This window comes from Temnothorax nylanderi, unplaced genomic scaffold, assembly GCF_030848795.1.
Source record: "Temnothorax nylanderi isolate EJ_2023f unplaced genomic scaffold, tnyl_v1.0 TNYL_tig0020_pilon, whole genome shotgun sequence".
NCBI classification, from domain to species: domain Eukaryota; kingdom Metazoa; phylum Arthropoda; class Insecta; order Hymenoptera; family Formicidae; genus Temnothorax; species Temnothorax nylanderi.
In genome coordinates this window covers 535723-558645 of record NW_027249082.1, presented here as the reverse complement: position 1 = coordinate 558645, position 22923 = coordinate 535723, and the positions used below count along the sequence as shown (strand labels likewise).

Here is a 22923-nt window from a genome sequence, read left to right as displayed (position 1 = left end):
GTCGAGTTCCTCGAATGCTGTCACGTTCGAGGAACGCTATGTGTACTGCGACGCGTTATAATTAATGTTGTATATATAATAATACGTAAAAATTCGACGTCGTTATCACCTTTGATAAGATGACGCTTTGATTAAGCAGATAACAACCTCGCTGTTACTGTCTGTGCTCCCGGAAATTATCATTCGTGAAATGTGACAGCTCCCCGTAAGTACATTCTTTGCATACAATTATTGTACATTGTTGTACATCCTTATCGCGCATATAATAGCATCGCTTATATTTTTTTACATTCGCATTCCGAGCGATAAGGATGTGGTAATTAAACAAACAAGCGTTAGTCTATTGCACTATGTAAATTGCAAATCCGCTGTCTTACGTCTTGTTTGGCGTCGTGCGCTTGGCAACGATCTTCAAAGATCTATAGGCATACGCAAGCAAGTTTAGAATTAAACTGAATGTAAATATATCTCAGGCACATATTTCCGTTCAAATTTCATGTCCAAGTAAGCACAGAAATGTCATGTAAATTTGGAATTTTATAAAACCTATAGACAATCAAGGTTAAGGTATAGGCTTTGTTCTTGTCATAAATAAATTCTTCGTACATAGAATAGAAACTTGTCACATAATTATATGTATAGCTTCTTACACAATTCCCAGTATTCGATGTGTCATCAAACTGTATCTATTATCTTATCTGTTAGTTTAAGAACTGCTATCTATCTTTGATTGAGAGTAATTTATCTTTGTAGTGTTATACACTGATAATTAATGAAATTAAAGATAAATTGAGGTCAAATTAATGATAATTATTATAAAGTTGTAAATATAATAATCGTGACCTCTCTCTTGAATATTATATCATGCTCTATACACTTTAGCTTGACTCACCGTTATAAGTAATAAATTATGTTTGTTTAGGTAAAATTTGCTATGACAACAGAGGTGGGACTCTATACATAAGAAAGAAACACTACATGGTACCTTTTTGTATGGTATGGCAAAATATATGAATTATAGAGATATTCCTATAATTTTGATGACCAAGGCTGTATAGCTTATTTGTGAGTTATGCTGCAAGTTGAAGTCGACACTTCTTGCATCAATTCTAATAACTTATTCAGAAGGCTTTGTGTACTTTCAATGGCAAAGTAGTGTACACAGTATTTATAGTCTACAATATTTGTAGATATTTCAACACGACCCGCTGATAATTTGTTGAAAGTATTTTCCACCAAGTTAAAATCAAAATGGCTAGTGGATGGAAAATTTTTTGCTTGTTGATGTACAAGAATTTGATAGTGCGCAAAAGGCACTGGCGTATGACGATATTCCTACAAGCTTTAGTACCCATTGGATTATTCGCGTTACTTCAAGCTGTGCGAGATTTCAGTGTTCAACCTCCAGTTGTGGTGAACCAGAGCACGTACTATCCTATAAATACGCAAGACGAGTTGATGAGGAAACTTGATAATGATATAAATAAAGTGTATTATGTACCAAACAATCCATATACGGAGAAGATCATGGAGTCCGTCAGATATTGTCTTGTACTGCTGCCTGAAAGTAAGTATTACTTGAAATGGTGATTGAGGAATGTAAGTAGTGTCTTTTAACAGCTTAAATAACATTAACATAATTATATTCTCTTTATTTTATAGGTATGAAGGGTTTTGTTAATGAGACTGAAATGGTAAACTTTTATACACGTTCTCAGGCACAAAATCCAATAGTTTCTGTGGTGGCAGTTGTTTTTGAACAATATAACAAACCCGCCATAAAATATAAAATAAGACATTCGTGGAAGATTCCAAATAATTTGTACCAAAGCGTGTCACATGGTGAACATATAAGTTCGTCACCTACGGTATATTTCGATATGATTCCATTTACGCAAGTTCAAATATGTTTAGATGAAGTACTCATAAAGCAAGCAGCACCAGATTCTAACGTAAAGGTATTATGAATTTTTTAAAAAATATATGAGTATATTTTAATAATGAATAATTTATCATGAAGCTGTTTATGAAAAATATATACATATACGTTATATATCGAGACAGATAACTGGATAACATATCACTGTAATACGGGATTATTTTTTATCACTTTTGATACATGTATTTTTCAGATGTCAATACAAAGAATGCCTTATCCACCCTATGTTAAAATAGATGAGCTTGATGTGATGTTACGTGAAGTAATTTCTCAGTTCGTAGTTACAATATTTGTGATTCCGCTTTGCATAGAAGCCGGCTATGCAACAAAAGAGAAGTTTATTGGCGTAAATGTTAGTACAGTATTATTTCTTTTTACTTTTCGTACATTCTTAATCACTGAAAAATATTTATCCATTTTGTTGTTTTCAGGTCTTAATGGCAATGAATGGAGTCAAACTGGCTTATAATTTATTTAGCTGGTTAATTACAGGGATATTATTCAGCACTATTTATGTAGTGCCAACAATCATATTATTTAAAAATACTTTTTCTGCAAATGTCGAGGCCTATTTGCAATATGGAAATGGGTTTATATTTTGGCTCTTATTTACCACAATTGTCACTCATCTTATAACATTTGGCATGCATATTGCAGCATATTTTTCAAAACGTAAATATCGTTTTATTTTGTAAAATAAATATTTAAATGCATAAATTATATTCTTTATATCTCTTTATAGCACGATTTGCCACAACTGCAATAGCTATTATTTACGTGGTAGCAAATTCACTTTATCTAAACATGATGAGAGAAGAAGTTTTCGGAGTTACACCATATTTTGGCATAATATTCCCAAATATTATGCTTCATAGACTTTTTGACGAAACAAATGTTCATGAAAGCAAATGTAAGTAGTAATTTTCAACTTATTTATGTTAATTAGTTATATTAGTAACTTATTAGAGAAATTTTAAAGAGAGGATTATGTATGCATGTGTTGTCTCGCTAACCATTTTTTTTCTTTTAGTGATTGGTATTCAGTGGAGTAATTTTTTTATTTCTGGAAGAATAGAATATGGTATCTTAGGAAGTCCAGGTTTTATATTTCTCTTTTCAATTTTGGGTGCTGTGATACATTTTACACTTGCAATATATATAAATGCTGTATTTCCCGGTAAATATGGAGTCCGACAGAATCCATTATATTTTTTGAAGGTAAGAAAAAATATGAAAGAAATAGTATGAACGAAAAATGTACGCATATATGAGACATAATGTTTTTTATGCTTTTGTATTTTAGTGTATTAAGAAAAATAAAATAGCTCTTGATGAAGAACCTGGTGAATTTGATTATGATAAGGCTAACGAAGACTTCGAGCCAGTATTAGGTAGTGCGCTTACACCCGGAATACAAATACGTGATGTTAGAAAATCGTACACAACAAGTTGGTTACAAAAGTCTGTAAGTTTAGACGTACATAAAAGATGTATGAAGACTATTTTAAATAAATAAGTTTACATAAATAGATAATTATGAATATTTTTGCTATATTTCAATACCGTTACATTATTACATTCCAGAAAGTCCATGCGTTAAGAGGAGTATCTGTGGACTTTTACAAAGGACAAATTACTGCTCTACTTGGACACAATGGAGCAGGCAAAACTACGCTTATGTCTATATTAACAGGTATTACATTATGTCATGAGATGGTTTTTAACGAAAATGTTATTTTGTGGGAAATACTCATTGTATTTGTGTTCAATAGGTGTGACAAGCGAAACGGAAGGGAAAGTCTTCATAAACGATAAAAATTTAAAAAAGCACTTGAGCAGTATTAGAAATGATTTAGGTCTATGTCCTCAAGAAAATATGGTTTTCCCAGATTTGAATGTATTTGAACAAATAGAATTCTTTGGCTTGGTGAGGATAATAATAATTTTTGTAGAATAAAAGCAATCGTATCAATAATATATTAGTTGTCCGTATGTAATTTTTATGTTATGGCAACAGCTAAAAGCTAAAAATAAAACCAGAAACGAAGTCAAGGAGGATGTTAATATTTTGCTTTCTAAGTTAAAGCTTTCCGAAAAAAAAGATTTTCTACCTAGCAAACTTTCTGGTGGTCAACAAAGAAGACTATGCCTCGGAATGGCACTTATTGGCGATGCTAGCGTAAGTTCAGAAATAGAGATATAATGAATGATGTATTATACGAATATTATATTGATCTCAAAATAAATTTATATTTAGATTATAATTTTGGATGAGCCAACGTCGGGAATGGATCCTGAAACCAGAAGAGATACATGGGATATTATATTGGTAAGCAAATTTAATTTAATTTTTTTTATATTCATATATTTAACGGTGTGTCGCATATTTTATACACATATTAATAATTTTTTACAGAAACTTAGAGGAGAGAAAACAATATTAATTAGTACGCATAATATGGAAGAGGCTGATATACTTGGTGATAGAATTGCGATAATGCATGCAGGTCGTCTTAGAAGTTATGGCACTGCAATGTTTTTGAAGAAACAGTATGGTATGTTATTATTGCGTTTACTAATATTTAAACAAAATATATAATTTAGATTATTGTTTTGTAAATTATAATTTTCCTGCTTTAGGTCATGGGCATATAGAAGTTACATTGTCGACAAAGTCTTGGTGTATTCCTGAAAAAGTCATATGTAAATTTGATTCAAGAACGCAACAGCTTAGTGTTGATAGTGAAAAAATTGTTTTAAATGTGCCATATACTGATTCTTTACCACAATCACTGGACAAAGTAGAAAATGAAAAGAACAAATTAGGAGTTACTGGGATAAGCGTGTCATTGATTACTTTGGAACAAGTATTTTTGAAGTGTGTATTTATTAAAATGTGTTTTTATCATTATTTTATTACTATTTTCTTACTACTTTACTATTTGTTCTAGGATTGTGAACAAAGAAGATAATGGGAAACACCTTAATGAATTATTTACATCACCATTACCGAAAGTTACAGGCAGTGAGCTATGCATGCAATCAATATGGGCATTGCTTTGCAAGAAATTCACATATACGAGAAAGAATCTAACCAATTTGCTGCAAATTGTATGTAAATTTCTCCTTAATTGCTTTACTAATATAAAGATTATCATGTTTTGCATCATATTCTATTAATATATCTTTTTATAAAACTTTGAAAATCGAGATTTTCTTCTGTTAACATGTCTTTAACATTTTCAGCTAATTCTTCCTATCTTGCCGGACCTGGTTGTATTGCCCTTAACTTACAATCTACCAAGCGATTCCACAGATATTTTTCCATTGAAGCTTGATATGTACAGAAATCCCAAAGCTTTATACTCGTCGAACATGGAACTTATAAGTTCAAAATATAGAGATGTTGTTCAGAATTTCGGCGAAGCAGAGCGTGTAGCTCCGGATATAAGTGTGATAAGCGGTAAGTGTGATTATGTGATTATTATGTCATTTCGTATTAAGCACAGTAATAAATTTGTCTGAACGATATTTTCTTTATCTATTATTTCTTTTAGCTCTTCTGAATTCTTCTATGGAGAATATTGTGGAATATCGGAATAATCTTATCGTATCTGCCGAATTTAATGCCACTGAAACTAACACAACATGGGCTAACGGTTTTTATTCCGGCTTAGCACTTCACAGCGTGCCGTTAACAGTGAATCTCTTGAGTAATTCGTTCATCAAAGCTTTCGCTGGCGATGAATATTCGATTGTTGCATCTAGGCAACAATTACCGAATACGCTATTATCGACCAAAATAGAAGCGCCGGAAGCAGACGCGCTCTCGCGTGTCATGATATTCTGTTCGTTCTTCTTTATTACTGTGGCGGTTTTCGTAGTGCATCCTTTCGAAGAAACAACGAGGAAAGTTAAACAACTTCAACGTATGACCGGTGTCACATCGGTATCATACTGGGGTACAATGTTTGCTTTTGATTTTCTGATATTTACGATAAGTGTATTGCTAATTACTTTAGCATTCTACATGATGGATATTATTCTTGATCTTCGTCTATATTATGGAACAGAAATACGTAAGTCTTTATTTTAAATTATATTTAATATCTATTAATTAATATTATATTTTAATCACTTATACATATTTTTTTCTTTTACAGTGTGCACGATATTGATTCTGGAGTTGTTTGGTATTAACGTGTTACTTTTTGTATATCTATTTAGTTTTATGGATAAATCAAGGAGTACTGTAACAACCATTTTGGGTCTCGCACCTCTCGGTCTTGGTAAGCTTATAATGTTTCGTAAAGATATTAAAAATGTTAATGAATATATTAAATAAAATAAATTCAATGCTCTCTTTAAAAAGGCCACTAAATTATTATGTATAAAGAGGAATAAACCTTAAAAATTATTTCAGTTGTAATACAGTATCTTCTACACGGTGTAATACATAGTTTTGATTGGCTTAATTGGCTACACATTCTACAAAAGAGACTCTTCCGTCTAATTCCTTACGTAAGTTTGTTCCATGGTCAACTATCTTTTTTCACCATAGCAGTACAAAATGCAAGGTGTCGTCGTCTACCAAATAGCCTTCACGATGTAGTTTGTTTTGCGGCACGCGATCCTTGTTGTGGTAAGATTATGCGATATTTACATCAAATGTAATTTTAAGTTCTTACGATGGAATTTATAATTTACTTTATGAAATAATTCTTTTCAGGTATGGATTGCGCAGATGGAGTGTGCAAAAATCAACTTCCTTACTTCAAAAACTTTACAGATGATATGAATTTTGAAGAAAGTATACTATATCTAGCTATAACACCAATTTTGTATTTTGCGTTATTAATCGCATTGGAAGAAAAATTATTTTCAAAATTATTCAAAAAGATGGTCGGTACAAAATTAAGAAAGGGACAAGACATAATGGATGATCAAGTAAAGAAAGAGAAACTCGCAGTAGCGAAAGAAATTAATAAAATTAACAGCCAAGGTAAAACAATTTTTAGTATCCCAAGAAATGATATATATAAAAATTAAATATGCATAAATAATTGAATTTACAAACTTTATATAAAATATAACGAACTTATATAAAATATAATAGTGCATAATTGTATGACTTTATGTACAGGTGATACTATGAAAGAACAATTAAAACCAGATATTACAGAGACAACTAATATTGAACTACAAAATACTGAATTACAAAGTCCAATAAGTGAAGGTAACAGTCTCTTCTTAGTGTATGAATTAAGCAAATACTATGGGAAGTTAATGGCCGTGAAAGAAATCAGTTTTCGAGTGAAACCACGGGAATGTTTCGGATTGCTCGGCGTAAATGGCGCTGGAAAGAGTACAACTTTCAGGATGCTAACTGGAGAAGAAGCGTCTAATAGTGGCATAATGTACTTAAAGCAAGCGGAAATCCACTCAGACAGGAAAAAGGTAATAACTTACATAGCGTTTTAATTTGTTTAGCAGTATATTGTTTACGATATAGAGTTTTTTTCTTGTAGTATCTTTCTGAGATGGGATATTGTCCACAAACTGATGCTTTAATACCCTCTTTGAACACTTTTGATCATTTACGACTGTTCGCTTGTCTTCGCGGTATACCAAAGTCCAACGTAGAGTTGGAAGTTAATAAATGGATTAATAGACTGAGTAAGTAAAGTGCGATAATAAATGCAGAATTTAAAAAAAGAAGTACATATGTAAAAATAGTGCATGTGATAAATATGAATATATGAACATGTTACAGATTTAACTGCCTGCATGAAACAGCCAAGCGGTACTTACAGCGGTGGTAATAAGAGACGCTTAAACATCGCGATGGCCCTCATCGGCAATCCTACTCTTGTTCTCTTGGACGAGCCCACAACTGGTGTCGATCCTGCAGCTAGAAGATCGCTTTGGAATACTTTGCAATCGTGTCAGGCAGCAGGGCAAGCCATTATACTCACGTCTCACAGGTATTTTTTAGAGTACAAGTATCTGAAATAAAATATCTGCATTAAGATTTTATTTAATATAATTCATTTTATTGAATGGAATATTAAAACTACGTTGTCCAACAGCATGGAAGAGTGTGAAGCACTTTGTAATCGACTAGTCATCATGGTGAAGGGTGAATTAGTCTGCATTGGCGCAAGTCAAGAATTGAAGCAACGATTTGGAGCGGGTTATGATATTCACATAAAATTAAATCCAAACCGAACGGACGAGGATGTTAACAATATTAAGAATATTATTGAGTCTACTCTAACGTGTGATATTAGAGATGAAAATTTGGTAATGATTGTATTTTGCTTAGAAGATCTGCAACGATTATAATTGCTTTATTTTTTATTCTTTTATCTTACTATTAATTTCTATTCATATTTTTACAGGGTTTTCTTGCCTATCATGTAACTGATTGTAATACAAAATGGGAGGAAATGTATGATACAATGAAGAGTCTAAAGCAAAGCTACAGCTGTATTGAGGATTATGCTGTTCTATCTGCAACTTTGGAGCAACTCTTTATTCAGTTTGCAAGAGGAGCTGAAATGATTGAGTCTGAGTCTCCAACTAGTCAACAAGATATAGTATAAATTGAATGCATCTTATTGGATGCAGAAATATACTTAAATATTCTAAATGGATGGAAATCGAATTAACGTTAATTTATATTACAAGTTGTAAATGTTGCTTTAATTAATTATATCATAATCTCGCTTGATAAAATTATACACATATTAATACGCATTATATTTAACTTAATGTCAATCGTATCCTTATTATAAACTGCTTTTAAATTGTTGCAACAAAAATGTTTTATTATAATAATACGTATTTTTATACATAAATATTGTATTTTTATGTAAAAATAATATTTAATGTATATATACATGTAAAATGATTCACAATATATATGTCACACATTAATACACCATTTAATTTTATTCAAAGATACAACATACATCTCAAAATTAATAGATAATATATATTAAGCGCATAAACAATAATGCGCGACACATATCGCAGTTAAGTTCTCAATTATACAGATGTCATATCACGTGTATATTTGACGGGCATATATTTCTTAAAGTAATATAATAACGTAAAAGGCATTTGAACGTTAAAATTGCTGGTATATAAAACCGACTTTAAAAAAAAAAAAAATTAGAGAATCGGCATTTTTCATAAATAAAAGTCACTTTATATAAATAAGAAAATTGCATGAATGATATATCGTTATATACACAAGACGGATAAACGGAAAATGGTATGCATGCCTGCGTATGGTATGCACGTAGATGATCCTCGCCAATCCGCTGCCTAATATTGATAGCCACCGCTTGAACTTGTTTGGTACGAACTCGGTCCTTGATACGCGCTGCCTCCATGGCCACTATAGCCACCTCCTAAGATAATAGGATAATTTGATGAGCAGTAGATCATGCATAAGACATTAATATGCACGATTATAAACGTTCGTTTGATTCAGGATCCTATGACACACCTCCGCTAGGATATCCACTGCCTCCTCCGTGTGAATATCCTCCACCGCCACCATCCTGATTCTCTCCCCTAGCTTCGGCAGCAAGTGCCAATTCAACACCTCGTTGAATTTCCGGCGGAATCGGAGGCGGTGTCGGTAAGTGAGCGCCTTGAGGATGAAAGCCATACTCGTCCGCCGTATACGTGATCGAGTATTGCATACCGTCGGGCCCAGTATAAGAAAAGGATCCGCTCACCGATTCGGATTCTCCTGCAACACCGAGACGCACTCACGTTTTGCAATGTCCTTACTGCTACCAAACGCATTACGTTGTGACACGATACTTCCATAATTTCAAAAGCGAACATTGTTTAGCTGTCGCTCGTTAAAAAATCGAATCGTAATGGAGTTCGAGACCGAAATACACCCAGTCTAGTAATCGAATAATTAATAATTTGATTAAGAAATAAAAATGTGCAATCTCCTGCCTTGCTTATGACCCGTTTCTTGCACGGAAATTCCATTTCCGGCTTCATAGCTGTATTGATAGTTTCCGTCACCGGTGTTCTCGTTACTATAAGAAAGGATGGGTATCTTCTCTTGACCGCCATGCCCACCACCCAGTCCGCCGCCTAAAGTACGAAATAAAATGTGAAGTCACATAGCTAAACTACACTTAAAAAAAATTTACTAGTTTTCGAGGAAAGTTGATGCAATATTTCTAAAAAAAAGATAGTTAACTTTTGAACATTTCAGTCGTATAATAATCGTAATAAAAATTTGAGTTTTGAAGCGACACATGGAATAACATATGAGACAAAGTAACTACTTTCTTCTCTTGTTCAGTAATTATAATTTCGTACAAACTTACCACTATAAGCACTACCACCACCTCCGAACTGACCAAAACCGCCTGATCCACCGTGGCCACTAGGACCACCAAAACCACTGGGACCACTTGGACCACCAGGACCACCTGGACCAACCGGGCCACTATATTTAACGGGTTCACCTCCACCATGTCCTGGAGATGGAGGATGAATTAATCCTGCCCCACCCGCACTTCCGGCACTACTCGGCGGAAGATAAGAAGTGTCCAATCTTGCGGCATAGCACGTACCAATGATGGCCAGCAGCGCAATGGCGAGCTGTTGAAACAATTCGAATTATATTAAACTCAGCAATCCAGGAGATGCGAGATTCATCCCAGATTTCGGCGACCGGAAGTATAGAGAAATCTACATTCTGCGCGCGACTCGTACCGATCTCATCTCGCTGGTTGTGTGTATGCTCGTCGATCAAATCCGAGCGATGTTACTTTGTCACTCAAATCGTATATCGTATATACGTCGCCAAACCGATGACGATAATTGATCTGCACGTATCCAGATCGGATCCAGCATACTTATATACCGATCCCGCGCAAGGATCGTCTTCCTCCCACCCGCCAGTGAGCAACCGCGGATGGCATCGCAGCTGGAGATAACCCGGTGATGCGTTCCTCGAAGATTTGCCAACGAATTCTCTTTGACGAGAGGTGCCGAGAGGAGAGGAAAAGAGAAGAAGAGATCTTAGAGCTGCCGGATGAAGATGCGCACGGTGGGAGAGCCATCGGAGGGGGCGGCGATGGCGGAGGAGGCCTCTGTCGAGATAAACCTCGTCGAGCTAGGGGTAGTTGCGCAATACCAGATTGATACAGATCGGCAGGCATCTCCGAATGGATCTGAAGGTCGATCAATGGGATCGGCATGAAAGCGAAGCGATAGGGTCGAGGCAATGGGTTGTAAAAGCAAAGCAAGTTAAACGGTACAATTATTTTGGCCGCTTAAAATACATTTCGTTATAAGATTATTGATTAAGCGACACTGAAACAATTCAATATTTGACATGAAATAGACTTTGCAATCTGACCGTCGGAATCTCCCCAAGTTTCTCAAGTTAAACGAAAGATTCTATTTGGTTCATTCTCGGTGCACGTCTTGAGGACGAGGAGGGAAGCGGTGAGAAAGCGTGGAAAAGCAGCCGAGTCGATGACGCGGCCGGCATGCAGTCGCCGCGCATTTCTCCCTTGTAATTATATCGGCTCTTTCAACGCGGGAATTATACCCGCGGGGTCGCGGCGTCGTCATTATCGTCGCCGTCGCCGGCGCGGCGACGCCGCCGCGGCTTACGGGGAGCAATGCGCGCTCCGCAATCGAACGGGCTCGTTGCGCAATCATGCGTTGAGAGCATCTCCGGAGCGCATCGGCCGATACGTGCGTACGTGCACGCGTCTTCACGTGTGAGCTAGGTCGGGAAATGGGTGCCTGGACAACCCAGGGATGATCTTCTGCGCGGAACGCGACTCTAAACGTGCCCACGTGTGACGTAAAGTTTATCTTTCTCGCTGGTTGCAGCAAGAGTTATTAATGAGAGCTATTATCCTCGTCAAGAACTCGCACGCGTTTTTATTTAGGCCATCATATATCGAATAATCATACGGCCGAGAATCAGATCCGGTTAGCCGAAGATTCGACGATTACGTAAGACGAGCTGTAAAAGAGACTAATCCGCGGGACCATCTCGAGTTCGAGGCTCGCAACCGCGATCGCGCGAGAATATTACGCATCCATATAATTGCGCGATTCCAACGTGGCTCGGTGCCGTAAACAGTTCCATAAAATGGAACTGCGCGCGTAAACCGAAGCGCGCATTTGAAGTCGTCAAGGTATTGCCGATCGGCATGCACGTAACTCGCCGGTTAACGATCCACCTTGGGTCACCGTACTCACGCTTCGCCGTAGAGTGTAGACGAAGCGATGATCGCATATCCCAATAGGCATCCCGCTCGTCTCGCAATGGAGAGAAAGATATAGCGTACGCGCTCGTCTAGATTCCCAGGGAGATAGAGCGGACCGAACTTCGGATCCATATTGAGAAATCGTATACGCTGAAATCATACGTTACGTGAGACTCTCAGCGGTGCACAAAGTGGAAATAAAGGAGGAAACGCGATGATATTCGTGCGCTCCAATTCCCGGGTTTAAACAGATACATTCCGCAAGTCGGATGCAGGGTCGAGCACAAAAAATCGTGAACGATCGTGAACCACAAGCTTGATAACAGAATAGAATTAATACACTGTATCGAGGGGAATCTCTCGTATGTTATCGATATTCTTTGAGTAGATTTTATTCCGTTGACACGGAATCCATGCATTTATCTGTCTTATTGCTCGTGTATTGTCAGAGATTTATCTTCGCGAGAAATCTTTCTTTCTCTCTCGGAACTACTCCGCGAATCTCAAAGCTGTGTGTCGAATTCCATGCACCGTTCGTCGACGTGGCGCCGAGAAATAATCGGAAGGATTGAACGGACGCGGTTCTCGCGATTAAGCCCAAAGATTTCAGCATCCTCCAGATCTTATCGACTGCAGAAGAGAAGCCTCGTCCTTCACATATAGCCTCCGGTTGGCGATGCAGATTTTTTTTTCTGCGGGAAGAAAAAAACGTGTCATGTTTTGTTCGAAGCTATCTGATACTTTTGCCTTTCAAATATCGCATTTACGGCGAACGCAATACCTTGTACCCGGTTCGTCCAATTATCGCGCGAGCCAGCCGTAATCCAACGACGACGGTGCGAACTCGGATTTCGACAGCGTATCGCGGAAGTATCGGAGAGCGATATAAATCTGAAAGAGATCGTGCAGAACCGGGAGCGTGTGCTCTACCTCCGCTCTCTTCCTCACGACCTCGCGCACGCGATCCGTACCATCTCGAAAAGAATGGGGGCCCACGTCGCCGGAGGTCGATGAGGAGAGAAAAAAAACTCCGGCGATTTTCTATTGCGATATTGACGCAACTTCGCATTGGCGAAAAAAGGAAGAAGGGATCGAAGAGCGGGTTTCTACGCTTCGCGCGGGGTTAAAAAGTCGCCGTATTTGTGCTCCACTGCGTTCCTGACGTCCTAAAGCCGGCGCGCGAAGCCGAGTTTACGTTAGGTTACGGCAAATTAGGGGCGCGAGCTCATTCCGCTCGCTAATTACGTTTGCCGTGCAAATAAGAAGATATAAATTTGAAGGAAAGGCAGTATTTGCTTTACCATCGTTCGCGCGTCCATTTAATATAATTGTTCCACTAATTTCAATAATATACTAATTACGTACGTCTCGCGTGTTTACAAATTTAATAAGAGTTGAACTTATTGTTAGCAACTTAATTCATGCGCTGCGAGTGCCGATTGCCAACCACGAAAGCGTGCAGATTTTTCATTCGCGTCACCGACATGATTGCTCGCTATTTAGGGTAGATGCTTATGACAAGAGTTGATTTCCTCGCGATGAAACGCTAAACTTAATTTATACATACCTACCAATTTGTGCTCGCTTCGATCGCGAATTAATGGAAAACAAGACACCGTTACGTCACCGCGACTCGGCGTCTCGCGACTCGCGACGTGCCGTTTTCGTGAGACGCATAATTAGGATGCCCTCTCATATCCCTGCCGATTAATTTCCATTAAACTTTCGTTATAACGACGCCTTCCGCCGTCATTAAACGAATACTGTCCCCGCATGTCGTTATTGTCGTTACTTCATTTTCGCAACCCTTCTTCCGCGGTAAAATAAACCGGTGTTATTTTATTGCCAGCTAGCATCTTCCCACGATCATCTTTCTCGATATGTACTCTCCGCGGTACATGATGGATGCTGTTTGCGCGATGATCGATGTGCAGGATATCTCCGATCTATCGGTAGTAATCGAATGTTTGAATTCTTCAATCGTATAATACGTTCGATTGTTTCGAATATTTTATTTAGAACCGGAAATTCTTAAGGATCTCGAAAATTCGCGGCCACCTTATCCGACGGATGTCATCTCATCATCTACAGATTTCTCAATTGTATCTATCCTAGTATCTGTGTCGAGCTACACGAGCCGTTTGAGGGAATTATTTGTCGCGTTCAACGGAATCGCAGAAACGCGGTCCGCCATGCGCTTCTGCAACGCACGCTTACGCAATCGCGCGTCGTGCGTCGGCATCGGAATTTGAAAATGTGTCACGGAATTTCGATCCGTGATCGCGAGATAGTTGCGTCGCCTATCGATCGCAGCGGAGCGAGAGAAAGAAAGCATCATTTATTGTTCGCTTCGCGATGTAATCCCCTTTAAGCGAGAGAAAGAGAGTACCTGTCGCGATCGCGATCTCTCTCTCTCTCTCTCTATCTCGGTTGCTCCTCTCTCGTTGGCGAAGCGAGTGAATGGGCGCTTTGGCTCTCGGTAGCCGGAGCCTTCCCGCGAGCGCCAAGTTAGCCGAGCAAAAAGAAAATATAGTTCAGGCCGCCGGGTAAAGAGCCGATTGCATAATACAATAAGGCATGTCGCAACATTGCTCTCCACTTTATGGAGGCGGTGCGCCTCCTCGCCGTCATCTTTGACCTTTGGAGAGCATCAGGCGCATATATAGACGCGTACACCCCGAAGGGTGCGGCCGTCGCGGTGGCGGGCCGGCCCCCTTTAATGTGTCGAACATAAACGCGCACACCTCTCAAGAGTCTCAAGTCGATAGATCTATTCTGTAACTCTTGACAGTTATATCGTCATTGCGCAGCTTTTTTACCATTAGGTATACCTGCGCAACGATAATATAACGACACCGTCGTTCAAGAGTTACAGGACAGATCTACTGATCTATGATGGAAGAATGAGTTAAAGAATACCAAGTGTAACATTGCGCATAATAGCGATTATATAGGATTGAATACAGGAAAGAAATTTGCTAGCAAGAGCGGTCATTACTTATTTGAACGACTGTGTGCATCCACGGGAATGTTACACCTGGTATTCTTCCATCATGTATACTGATCTAGATTAAGGGATATTCCAACCTTCTTCGTCAAAAGGACCATATTAAAATTTTTGTAATGACCGAGGGGGTCAGATAAGTTTTTTTTTTAATCATATAAAAACAAAGTATCATCATTTTTAAATTCTTTTATAACTTTGAAACTTTTTTTGGTGAGCTGGATCTAGTCTGCGGGGCGTTGGAAATGGCTAGATCGAACGTGAACGAATAAATTTGCTTCAAAGCGCGACGCCGCGTGTCCGAGTCCTGACTGCAGATCGAATACGTAAACGTCTCTTAGAAAAGAAGAATAATGGTGGAGTTAAAAATGCCTTTCGCCCTACAAAGACAAACGCCGCTGATTAACAATCGCATTTTTAAGCGTACAACAGCTTGTCGGAATTCCTTGAGCGTGGAACTGGGATCGATCGGCCGAGAACGCGCCTTTTAGCCACATAGCAATTATATCGTATTGACGTGCAACATGCCGTAATCGTGATGAGGACTAATTAACTATTCGCGCCGTACTTTCGATATCTCCATCAATACATAACTTTCGCCATAATCATTAGCAAACGGCTCGCTATGAAGACTTTATTCATCGCAAACCGGTTCCGCGGTCGCCCAGATAATCCGGAAAATTGGCATCAAGTAGAAAACGCGATACAAGTGAGAAGACAGTAATATAATCATATTATAGTTGTGAGCTAATCTAATTGTTTTGCGTTATGATGTACGGGCGGTTTTCTCGCAGCAATCGGAAACAAATAAAGATATAAAAGATATCTGACGATCCAAAAAGATATGATATAAGACATAAGTGATTAAAAGCTTCGACATCTTGAATTTTCAAAGAAAGCATAAAAAGTAGATACGTTTATTATATAGGTGATAGCTGATATATAAATCATTATTGTTCAGTGTTGAAAATCTGTATAGCATCCCAGGTAGCAAGACTCGTCATTTTGACGTCAATTGACGTCAAAAGTCTGTCATTTTGACGTCTTTTGACGTCATTTGACGTCAAAATGACGAGTGCTTGCTACCTGGGATACGTCACGCGCACGATACATTTTTAGTGCTAGCTTTTTAGTGCTGATTATTGGAACGTAGCCTTGTGCGAATCGATATAAAATGAAGAAAAAAAATCATTCAAGCATTTTTTTTTCGATTTATTAGCAATTAGCAGCTCCGTGAAGCTGGCGACACGCGCGCAGCGACACGAAGTTGCCACGGCGTCGCGTTTCAAGTGCCATCTTCACGGCGCACGTGGAACTCCGATGACGTGCTCCGCTCCTCGAATGATTCAAATCTTGTCGAGACGCCAGACGCACAACGATAGCGTGACGATAGTCCGTTATTATGAGGCGTCGTTGACGCCTCCGACGCCTCGCCGTGGCTCGCCGTCTCCCGCGCGAACAAAAGGGATTGCCGGGAAATGGCGGAGGACGAGGAAGCGGACTGCCCGAACAACGCACGGCTGTTCCGAATCGCCGTCTCCAACAACCTGAAGAACATAGCCGAGTCCGTGAGGTGAGTGACGTTGGCCCGAGAGGCGCGGACGCGCGCGCGTGGGTTTCCTTTCGGTTTCGCGCGCAACTTCGCGCGCTCAACTTAACCTCTTTCGTTCGTCGCAACTCGCGCGTTTTTTCTGCCCGACTGGAAGCCGATAAGCCGAATCGAAGCGAACTGCGAACCCACGTCATCGTCACTTTTGGCGGCTTGCCAGACGGTTTTTTGTTTCTCTAAAAAAAAATGTTGCTCCACGACAGTCCCCCTCGTCTCTTGATTTATTGTTATACATGGCTTTTCTTTTTCTTAAACTCGACCGAGGAAAGATCTTGTCTCTACGTCTTTCTAGCTTCAGCGTCTGGCTGTGCGCAAAAATCACGATTCACGTACGCTCACGCAATAACAGTACCGCTAACCGCTATCAAAAGTGTGTCAAGTGCGTCACGTGGTCGAGAAGATCTGCTCCGATCTCCGATCCAAACGTCTCGTTTACGGACTTCAGGATTTTCGATTGTACCCAACACTCTTTTATTTTTTTGCGGAAATGCTAGCACGTTAATAAAAAAATGATTTCTTTATTTAAGATTAAAATAATTTTAATGTTATCAGAATAATAGAATAAATCCATTATAGAAAGACTGTTGTATCTCTCGAGCCTATTTCATAATAAATTCTCTATGCGTGATCTTTCAATCGATGTGTACACACAACATATATATGAATGGAGTACTTTTATAATTTTAGGTTCTTTTAGGAATACCCTGTATAACTGAAATCGTATCGAGAGATGCAAAGATCATTCATATCTGTAATATCTAAAATCCGAAATTGTGTTTTAGAAAAATTATTGCGAAAGATCATCTTGCAAGATAACTGTTTTCTATATATAGCCTATCAGAGTCTGTTTTTTACGGGAAGCCGATTCGTGATTTATTGAACGGGACATCAAGATGAAAAGCGGCGGGTGTATGTGTGGAAGGGATCGGCATCGTCAATGACCTAAACGCCACTCGGTGTTACTCGATGTCATTGGCCTCCGCGGTTCGCATGTTAATTCCCGACTCGCCGTGACCGTTCACGAGGCTCACGTGGCCGTCGTACGCTCGCGTCGAATCCGTGCCGCGATCGTCGTCGGAGCCCTCGTAGCGATCTGCTGAATCGGGGATCCCTCCCGGTACCTACCCGGCTTCCAGGAAGGCCTCCTTCGCACAGATCTCCACCATGCGCACCAGTTGACCTTCGAGGAATTCCACGAAGCGTTCGGGGAAACAAAGGCCTCCTGCCACGGTGACCGGCGCGGGGGCGATATGGTCATTCGTGTGCTGCGTGTCGCCGGGATCGTGCACGCACGCACTCCATAGGCAGTAGGCAGTTGATTCTCTCGAGCAAATCGTATCGGTCATAACAGTCTCAACGTTAAACGCTGCAAAATTGTAGGAAATGATTTCTTTTGTTGTAGGAAATTCAATTTCATATTTACCGTTGATTTGATTCTGTGCGCGTACGCGATTCGGAAATGCGAGGGGATAAGCGAATGAATCTCTCCTGGACCATCGGAAGCGGCTTAGCGTGCTCAGTTAGGCCTGGACTAATGCAAATATGTAGCATTGATTTCAAATTGCACCAGTCCCGGCCTGATTGAGTATGCGAGAAACAACGTTCCCGCTGCCGCTGACAACGGGGATCGTTGTACGAGGATCCTGAGGTAAATTTAATGCAGCACGGCCGTTTTTTATGTAGGTATGATTATGCGAATGTTACGCGAATGTCGAAGTAAACGTAACACGCCCCGGCGTATTTTTATAACGTCGGAAACTGAGTAAGGAGATTGGATCTTACTATTGTATGCTTATTGTAACGCAGCAAGAAGTCTATTAAGATCGTCCGGGTTCCCGTCCTCTGTGATCGAAGGTGCCGCTCTTTGTCTGGCGTCGGGACAAAGAATTCGATCCCCGGCGATAGTCGGCACGTACTAACTATGCATCATGTATGGGGGAACGCGCATCCGATCGTGCGTTGAAAAGCTATCGGAATAAGGGGCACGTGTCTTCTTTTTTTTTTACTTCGTACGTGTAAGAGCCACGCTGTATATCGTCCAGGTCGATAAGGCGCCTTTCTGCGAAACGAGATACAGCGAATAATTCAAATTGCCACGCAGCGGTGCGTTGTATTATATTTCCGGATGTCGTTAATCTTAGATAAGGAGGCCGCGTTTATTTCAAGCCGTGACGGCTATATTACGCGTTTACAAGGTACTGATTTAGTACGGTGACGCAGTATTCATTCATTTCGCGCTTAATAACTTAATAACATTTTGTCGTACTTTTCGTTCCAGCGAGAATGAGTTTCTCGAGATACTCACGATTCTCAAGTCGAATCCCAATACCGCCCAGAAGTTGCACAAAGCCATGATAAAGGAACTGTACAACAGCATGAACGATGATCTGAAAGATATATTGAAGGAAGGCAGCCTGCAGGCAACCTTGACCAAAATAGCCAAACTGTCCGAGGAAAGTACGACATCCGCTAACGAACACGCATGGTCGGTAGATTTGTTAGATCGTTTCATGATTGTGCGTGAGTGTAATCTTTTATTTGAGAGTCATCGTATGATTGCAGGCGTCCACCAGGGGATGTAACCAGGCATCTGAGATCACTGGACGCGCACAAGATCAAGGAGGCGACAGAGGAATTGGAGAAACGAGTGAGCGAGATGGAAAGGGAAAATAAAATCCTAATGAGAACAATCGCGGAAAGTAGATCGAGGATACGTACCACGAACGATAACGTGACGAGAATTCTGAATTGCGCGCCAATCATCCTGCAACGATTAGAAAACACGTCCGAGCAGCTAACGACTTGTCTCAAAACGATCGAAAACGAATAGCTCCGAGATGGCTCTCGGAAGCACGATGTATATAATGTGTATATATATATTATAACGTATTTCTGTTAAAAATAATAGATTCGTGAAAAGTATACGTTTATTATAATTATATACATATCAAGAGACACTGCAGTGTCTCGCGCCAATTTGTAAGCGTCCAATTTCAATTCAAGCTTCAATTCAATTTTAGCTAAAAAGAGAAGAGGGTGAAAATAAAGGAAAATTTAATTTTATATGTGCAGTTTATAATAAATTAATTTTGAAATAATTTATATCAGTGATTCTTCCGTTCCGCGAAGATATATTCATTTAACATACATACATTTTATTTTGTTTCAAGTAAAAAGTGAAATAGTAGAAATTATCGACAAATATGAATGGATAGGCTACGAAATATAGAAAAATTAATTGGCATATTATAACAATAAATACAATCAATAATTAAAAGTTTGACATTAAATAAATTAGAATATGTTATAAAATATTTCCTGCTTTCTTATCTTTACATCTCTTAATTTTTTATATTTTCTCTTTTATGTTTGGTACGTTATGTACGTTAAAAAAAAAATCTGCATATTTTACCAGTTTTTGGTATATTTAATCCTGTAGGGAGACCAAAGCATACAAATTTCAAAGTCTTTTAAAAAACTTGACAGTATTTAAAAAACTTGTTAATATAAAATATTTATTATTTCCTATTTTATTTCCCGTTTTGCGGATACTGATTTATTTTTATTTCACACAGGCATCATACATAAATTTACAATATATAAATATCTTCTCCGGTCTTTCAGTCCATTGAGATATGAAAACTATGAAGATATTTAAAAGCTGTAAATTCTAAAAGCATCAATAAACTTGCTTATTTTAATGTTATTCTACATCTTTCTCTTCTTTTCTTTCTTTGCTGTTTATTGAAACTTTAAAATTTAATTGATTACGATGTATTTTAATCTTTTAATATTCTATTTTATTTTTATGGTGTTTTTATTAGCGTTTCTAAAAATCTTAATGTGTGCCAAAAAAGCTTGGCAAAAAGTATAGCGCGCGATAACATCTTTATAAAATTTTGAACACAATTATTTTTTTTTTCGCGAAAACTATTTTATCATTGTTACTTTATAATTTTACCGAACTTGCTTTATGTATTAATATATTTTTTAATTCCTGTTTTTTTTCCTATTTAAGTTTGTTCTGTCAATTTCAAGCAAAATTCATGAATCTCGAAATTAAATAAATCGAAATTTATTAATAAATTAAATAAATGACATAATTCCAGGAATTGAGTGTATTATTAAATCTATTTCAACCCATCCATTTTAATGCAATGGATCTTTGTTAAATTCGTACAAAGATAATACGTTCGTGATATTCTAATTTCTTTCAATTAAATATACACATGTTTTCACAGACCCACCACGGAAATTTAAAGCAAAAGGTAACTTATCACTCACCGATACCGATGCGCAGCAACGGAGTGATGCAACTACGTTGATCTGTATAACATACAAATTATGGCAACGTATTAATTAATAATTCGAGAAATAACTATTGCATATAAAATAAATATCAATATTTAATTCTACAAAGCAGGCGAAATAAATAAATAAGATACTAACCTCGTGGTTACTCCGTTGTTACCCGATGCCTCCGAGGCCTCCTCCTCCTCTCGATTCCCTCCGTCACAACACCCGCGACACTCACTCACGAAACTGCGGTCAATTATAATCGCGCGGAATTTTATACGACACTCCCGACATTAACAGTTCGCGAAACTCTGCTGTATTTCAAATGATCAATTAAAATCAAACGGATCGTGCGACACATTTGTTCCGACGTATTGTTGAACGCGTCGATTATTCCCGCGGCCCGCGGAACGAGCAGCAGGAGTGCCAATTGCAAAAACGAGCGGCGTTTCGAGACTTTCGAGTAGCACAGCACGACGACGGACGCGAGGAAGCGTGAACATTTCACACTTGTGCGAGATTTATCGGGGCAATGATAGCCTCGTGATTTTCGTAGGCAACGGTATGCCGAGCGTCGACGAAAACAAGTGGCAAGGCTGCCCGCCGACAAAAACAATCGTCCGCGCACTAATTTTCAAGGTACATACGTTGTTTCAAAGTTTCAACGGTCGCGCGTCGCCGCGCCTAGTACCCCTCATCGCCGCGGCCGTCGCGCCTGCGGCTCAGTGCGGTCGAACGTGATTGGCTGGCGCGCGGGAGCTCGACTCGCGAGCCAATCGCGGCTCACCTGACTAAGCGGCGGCGCGGCGGCTCGGCGCGCGCAAGCGGCGCAAGTAATACGCAACACGTGATCACCTTCACGTCGGTGCGGCGCGAGACGTTGACGATCGTCTTAATTCCTCTTTCTCGTGAACGAAAAGAAATTCGGCTGCAGAGTGTTGCGAGCTGAACGTACGCCGAATAATCCGTTCTTTCTCGTGTCGAGTGCAACGAGTGGAATGCCGTCGCTGGACGAAACGATCGCCGAATGCCGTGCTGGACGTCGTACGTATCACCCTCTCAGCTGTGATTTGGCGGGTCTCCTGCAGTGCTTCGTGATCGGTGAGTGAATTGTCAATTGTGTGCATGAGAAATAAATTATTCGAAGCGAGATACATCCAAATCGTAAGAGATTCGTTGTCTCGCGTGTCGCAGTGTGACGGTAACCCTCAAAATTCCGGTCTCCTGCCTCCGTTTCTTACTCCGAATTAGTGAATCGCGCGGGAAGACGCTTCAATAACAGTATGAATCTTTCGTTAAGCACGGGAATTAATAATCGATTGATGATTGAAGTGAACGATCGTTTCGCGTTCTCATTTTGCTTGTCGCGATCGCGAACGAAGGAACGAGCTCGCTTCAATAAGCGTGTAAATATCGAGAGTGCGACAAGTTCAAATGTGCGTCTACGAATACATTCCGTCTTCCGTTAAAAAACGAGCACTCGTTTACGTAATTCATAAATATTTAAAATTTATGTGTACGTGTGTTTCTTTATTTTTCATAACCGCTACAGAAAATTAAATTGTATCGGTGTAAACATTTTTTCGCGATCGTTCGTGCAGCGTGGTGATCTCGCGCATACTATAAAAAAACGATAAACTGTCGCCTCCAAGATACTTAAAAATTGTAAAACGTTTTCTATTGGTTGTTCCCTAAATTTTATTCGTTTTGCCGTGAATTTTATGCTCTTATCTTGTCTTGTAGATTTATTCAAGAAAAAGAAAGTACTTTGTCAATTCGATCGAGGATTTTAAAGTGGAAT

At 39.1% G+C, this 22923-nt stretch overlaps 3 protein-coding genes and 1 long non-coding RNA gene across 4 annotated transcripts; 2 read left to right on the top strand and 2 right to left on the bottom strand.

The window, feature by feature from the left end:
* The first annotated feature begins 3 nt into the window (after nt 1-3).
* Nucleotides 4-8878, top strand: LOC139769116 (phospholipid-transporting ATPase ABCA3). The gene is made up of 26 exons (XM_071699902.1): nt 4-205; nt 923-1065; nt 1191-1567; nt 1663-1958; nt 2133-2291; nt 2371-2611; nt 2682-2849; nt 2970-3157; nt 3243-3404; nt 3524-3632; nt 3712-3866; nt 3957-4118; nt 4197-4268; nt 4356-4494; nt 4580-4817; nt 4891-5050; nt 5186-5402; nt 5497-6018; nt 6103-6228; nt 6363-6581; nt 6669-6941; nt 7083-7396; nt 7468-7615; nt 7713-7923; nt 8029-8242; nt 8341-8878. The coding sequence occupies exons 3-26, from the start codon at nt 1252-1254 to the stop codon at nt 8542-8544; spliced, it is 5013 nt and encodes a 1670-aa protein (XP_071556003.1). The 5' UTR covers nt 4-205; nt 923-1065; nt 1191-1251; the 3' UTR covers nt 8545-8878.
* On the bottom strand, nt 7808-21594 carry LOC139769121 (uncharacterized). Its single transcript, XR_011717487.1, has 3 exons — nt 21276-21594; nt 21111-21152; nt 7808-7945 (listed from the first exon to the last, which is right to left on the bottom strand). It is a non-coding gene; the product is annotated as an uncharacterized lncRNA (long non-coding RNA).
* On the bottom strand, nt 8864-11151 carry LOC139769117 (uncharacterized). The gene is made up of 5 exons (XM_071699903.1): nt 10697-11151; nt 10306-10582; nt 9923-10066; nt 9456-9704; nt 8864-9357 (listed from the first exon to the last, which is right to left on the bottom strand). The coding sequence occupies exons 1-5, from the start codon at nt 10703-10705 to the stop codon at nt 9272-9274; spliced, it is 765 nt and encodes a 254-aa protein (XP_071556004.1). The 5' UTR covers nt 10706-11151; the 3' UTR covers nt 8864-9271.
* Nucleotides 16576-20532, top strand: LOC139769119 (polyamine-modulated factor 1). The gene is made up of 3 exons (XM_071699906.1): nt 16576-16790; nt 19105-19311; nt 19389-20532. Exons 1-3 carry the CDS (start codon nt 16696-16698, stop codon nt 19654-19656), a joined length of 570 nt encoding a protein of 189 aa, XP_071556007.1. The 5' UTR covers nt 16576-16695; the 3' UTR covers nt 19657-20532.
* Nucleotides 21595-22923: the final 1329 nt, after the last annotated feature.